The 4,845-nt window shown below is 54.9% G+C and overlaps 1 protein-coding gene across 1 annotated transcript; it reads left to right on the top strand.

Annotated features, from left to right (window-relative positions):
* The first annotated feature begins 697 nt into the window (after positions 1-697).
* LOC102715153 (pathogenesis-related genes transcriptional activator PTI6-like) lies at positions 698-2,000 on the top strand. The gene has a single exon (XM_006644401.3). The coding sequence runs from the start codon at positions 918-920 to the stop codon at positions 1,812-1,814; it is 897 nt and encodes a 298-aa protein (XP_006644464.1). The 5' UTR covers positions 698-917; the 3' UTR covers positions 1,815-2,000.
* The last annotated feature ends 2,845 nt before the right edge of the window (positions 2,001-4,845 follow it).

Here is a 4,845-nt window from a genome sequence, read left to right as displayed (position 1 = left end):
TCACTTTTGACTCGCACAGCGAATGCTCAAAGAGAAGTTTAATTACGGTTGTGACCAGAGAGATCGAGTTAAAAATGCTCTCCACCGCGGAATCGGGCGTGGGTTCCAACCGTGGCTGTCGGGTCGGGCGATCCTATAAGACGGCGCTAACCACCCACCAGCCCACGTCCCAGTCTCTCCACTCCGCTCCCCCAAAAACCTCTCCAAACCCCCAAAACTCCCATCCCATCACCGCCACCCCAAGCCCGGCTCTCAAGGCCACCGCCGTCTCCTCCTCGTTCGGTCTCCTCACCACCACTCCCGCTCTCCGCTGCCGCCCTTGTTCTTCGCGCTTCCATCGCTGCGGGTTCTGTTTCTCGTACTTGGGGTCGAATTTTTACTCTCGGTTCGAAAAACCGTTATTATCCCGGCGTGTCGCGGCGCCGCTGGCCCGCTCCTTGCACGGCACGTACGCGGCAGGCAGAGGACGGGGCGCGGCTTTACTCCTGCCGCTGCTTCGAGCTACTCGTAGCGAGCGGCTGCCTCCTGCTGCTGCTGCTGCTGCCGCTGTTGCACGTTTCTGCTCCCCCTTTGTAAAGAGGCCGTCTTTATTGCAGCCACTCGATCCCTTCTCCTTCGCCTGCTGCTCGCCTCGCCTGCCTTCCCTTGGTTCTACTCGCGTTCCCTTTGGTCTTTATTCCCCTGCCGATCCGTAGGCACAGGGAGGAATCCATCCGTTCGTTCGTCCGTCCGCCTGCTCGCTAGCACTAGCAGCGCTGTTAAGGCTGCGGCTTCCTTTCCTGCTGGGGTCAGCTTGCAGGGGTTGGTTGTTTCTTGTTCCGTTTTTTTTTTATCCACTCGTCTTAAAAAGGGAGTTTTTGAGCGAGAAGCAGTGAAGCACTAGCTCCACCACCATCGTCATCATCTTGGTACGTGCCATGTCGCGTTCGCGCACGGTGCGGATCTTCTGGGACGACCCCGACTTGACGGACTCGTCCGGCGAGGACGAGGGGTGCGGCGGCCGGAGGGTGGGAAGCATGGTGCGCGAGCTGCCGCCTGCCCCGGCGCCGGTGGTGCAGGCAGGTTTTGCTCCTGCTCCTGCCGCTGCTGCTCCTTTGCCGGAGCAGTGCAGCGGTGGGGACGGTGAGCTGGGAAGAAGGGTTGTCGGCGGATGTTCTGCGGGGCGAAGGAGGTTGACGAAGGGTGGGGCGGGCGCGCCGAGCACCAAGTTCCGAGGCGTCAGGCGGAGGCCGTGGGGCAAGTTCGCGGCGGAGATCCGCGACCCTTGGCGCGGCGTGCGCGTCTGGCTCGGCACCTTCGACACTGCCGAGGAGGCCGCGCGCGTGTACGACAACGCAGCCATCCAGCTGCGCGGCCCCAGCGCGACGACCAACTTCTCCACCTCCACCAACTCCGCGGGTGCACAAGATCCGGCTGCGGTTGGCTACGAGTCCGGCGCGGAGTCCTCGCCGGCGGTGTCGTCCCCGACGTCCGTGCTCCGCAAGGTCCCGTCCCTGTCCTCCCTGGCCGAGGACAAGGACGACTACGAGGCTGGCCCGTGCGAACCTGCAGCCGTCGGTTCCGGCCTCACTGTCCTCGAGGAGCTCGGCGAGCTCGTGCCGTTTGAGGACGCGCCGGTCTACGGCAGCAGTAGCTTCTGGGACTTCGAGCCCGAGCGGGGCTTCCTCTACGCGGAGCCATCGTCGCCTGAGACGCCGTGGAACGCCGGTGCTACGTCCTCCGGCGCGCCTTGGGCCTCACCGGTGCAGGAGAACGACTACTTCCAGGACTTGCGCGACCTGTTCCCGCTCAACCCGCTTCCCGCAATTTTCTAAAAACGGGAACGGCTGCTTCAACCACGGAACTGCTTTTTTTGGTGTTGAGTATTCGTGCCCTATGTGTGTACTTCCTGTACGTGCTCCTCTTCTGTGTCTGCTTTGTGTCGAGTCGATGAGAAATGTATTGTCCCGATCGAGCGTAGAGTTTTTTTCGAATGATATACTACTAGTACGTGCTGCTGCCACGGCTTGAATTATCTGTGTACCACCGTCGTCGAATTTCGTTTTTGCCAAATACAGCTTCGTATACGCACGTACTGCGCTGCTGTTCACAGCTAGCATTTCTGCATGCGTGCTCGGCTACTCCGCGGCGTGGTCCAGACGCGCCGTGCTTGAAATGGGGAGGCCATGATTCGGTTGCGCGGAAAGCTTACGGGGTTTCGGTGGCCGGCCGGCCCGCTCGCGCGCATGAGTGATCCGGCGAAATTTCTGCCCGGCCGGCCGACGGGGCCCGACCACGCTGCGAGCTCGCGTGAGCGCCACTGTTCTGGAGTTTGCATCGGATCAGGCACACAGTAGCCGCGCGCGCGGCCGGGCTCGCTCGACCGAGGCGGGTCCCGGTGGCGCGCTAGTGCAGGCGCAGCAGGCAGAGGCTTCTCACGCAAGGCATGAGCGTAACGGCACGTTTCCTGCGATCGGTCTGTCCGGGGCCGAGGCCGATTTATGACCCCGAGCCCCGTACACGCGCGTGAATCTTGTGACTCCAGCGGCGGCAGCAGCAGGAGCAGGGGGGGCAGCAGCCAGCCAGCAGCCAGCAGCGCGAGAGTCCAGCCGAGTGAATGCCTGCGACGCGAGCGAGCGAGCGAGCGAGAGAGAGGAACAGGCGTGCACCGCGGCGTGTGTGGTCCAGCAGACTGGCTCCTCTCCTGGCGGAGGCGGTCGGGTCTCTCTCGTGTCCGCGACCACGTAGCGCCCCGGAACAGGAACACGTACGCCCGGTGACCACATGGTGACATGGGGGGGAAGGAGACAACGCAAAAGATAAGGAGGGGGCTCACGGATGGGCGTACACGTACGTGCTGAATACAATGCCGTCTCGACGTGCGCATGGGCAAACCCTATACGTACGTACCACCTCGCGCGCGCGCGGCCCAGCCAAGCCATCGATCGGTGGGCCGCCCGGCCTCGGCGCGTCACGCGGCGGCGGCGGCAAGCGCGCGGGACCACGGACCACGGCCGAGCGGAGCGCGTGCCGTAGTACGTTCGGTGACGACGGGGCTTTGCGCCTCTTTCCCCCACCACTGCTCCCGGGGCGCGGGACGTGATCTATCTCCATCACACCCGGCGCGCGAGGAGTCTGCGGGGTACACGGTACTGCACAGGCGAGGGGAGGCGAGTGGTTGCATCATGCGTTCTTTTTTAACGTTTTTTTTCCAAAAGGCGTGACATGCTGCTGCACGCGTCGACCGGTTGCTCTCCTCGGTGGCCCGGTGGGTACCCCTCTACGTACATATACTCACTCCCGCTAGTAGTCTCTGACCCTTCCCTTTTACGGTGGTCTGAGCTTCGCACGCCGCACGCCGACCGTGGCGTTGTGTGCAAGTTGGTACCCGTTTGTTACCGAATCTGCCAGATTCCTGATTTTCTTCGGGCTGCTCAAGGTCCTACGTGCTTCATTATTTTTTTTTTTCAATTTCAGGGTCAGTTCCTGAATTGGCTTCTGCTTCCGCCTTGAATCCCACGTGCCTTTGTGGAGTGCTGCAACAAGTGGGGTTAGCAACTTGTGCAGGTGCTCTTCGGGGGCATACGGCAAACAAGGGTACAGTTACTTTGTGTGACAAGGTTGGGTTGGGTGCTCGGTTTAATACGTATTCTGTCATTGACTCGTGCCTGTGGGCTACATGGCCTGTGGGGATTAAATGGGATTCCTCTGCAAATCGAAGAACCAACGTGTAGATTGCATCAAGCCCAATAAAGCATAGCCCATGCATTGTTGGTATGCAGGCCCAATAGAAGGGTCTTGTTTCTGGCGTTGCAGGCCTTCTAGGCCTTTTTGAGTGGGCCCTGGTGTTCTCGTATTGGAGTAGCATTCATAGTGATCTCTGAGCCCATCACCATCCGCCAGGGCGCCCTCTCACCAGAGTAGCAGAATGTTTGAGGAGCTTTAGATTCTAATAAGCTGCTTGCTTGATAGCTAGCTTCTGAAAATCTGAAAAAGTTCATAAATCCAGCTTTTGGATTTTTAATACATTTTTTAGAATCTGTAACTACAGATTCTCAGAAGTTGTGGATCGTTTGGGTCAACTTCTGATAGAAGTAGCTTTTCTCAAAAGCTGTAGCTGGGAGATGCTTCCCCAACCAGACCCACAGTGATCTCTATTGGAGTTGCCGAAATTGGATCTCTGATAGGCCGAAGAAAACCATAATTCTTCTGCTCACACGCTCGATGGACGCTTTTTTTTCTCTGAACTATTCAATCTATGATTTAATTACAGGATTGTATCTGTTGCAATTAAATATTTATATCAAGATATCACATGATTATTTTGATGATAGAATGGTAGATGTTTCAACCATTAAACAATTACGTTTCATATGTGAAAAGCGGATGTTTCAATTGGAATTTGACTATGTTGCAAATTTGAGTTTCACCATAGAGAAAGTAGATCTGAAACAAAATTGTTTTATAATTTTGATGTCATTTAAATAAAAATAATTAAAAAGAGTCCCTGTGTAAATATAGTTTAGAAAAATCCAAATCTCGGATTAAAATTCTTTAAATAATTGATATTGAGGGTAGAGTCTATCTATAAATATAATTTGGGAACATTTAAAATTTCGGTTAAAATAGGTAAAATTAAGGGGAAAGAGTCGACATATAAATACAATTCGGAAGTATCTAAAATTTGAATTACAAATTAAATATTATTTAAAAAATAGTTTATGTACAAGTACAACTTAGAATATAGGTAAATGAGGTTTCATGTAAAAAATATAATTTAGAAATAAATAAATTCGAATTAATAATTAAAAAATAATTATTATCAAGATAAGAGACACTATTATATATTTTGAAAGGAAAGAGACA

The sequence above is a fragment of the Oryza brachyantha genome, chromosome 1 (genome assembly GCF_000231095.2).
Source record: "Oryza brachyantha chromosome 1, ObraRS2, whole genome shotgun sequence".
NCBI lineage: Eukaryota > Viridiplantae > Streptophyta > Magnoliopsida > Poales > Poaceae > Oryza > Oryza brachyantha.
The sequence above is the reverse complement of the archived record's forward strand: the minus strand, read 5'-3'. Positions and strand labels throughout refer to the sequence as shown.

What these genes read in the sequence shown, in the direction of transcription:
- LOC102715153 (XM_006644401.3), top strand. Translation starts at nt 918, where the DNA reads ATGTCGCGTTCGCGCACGGTGCGGATCTTCTGGGACGACCCCGACTTG.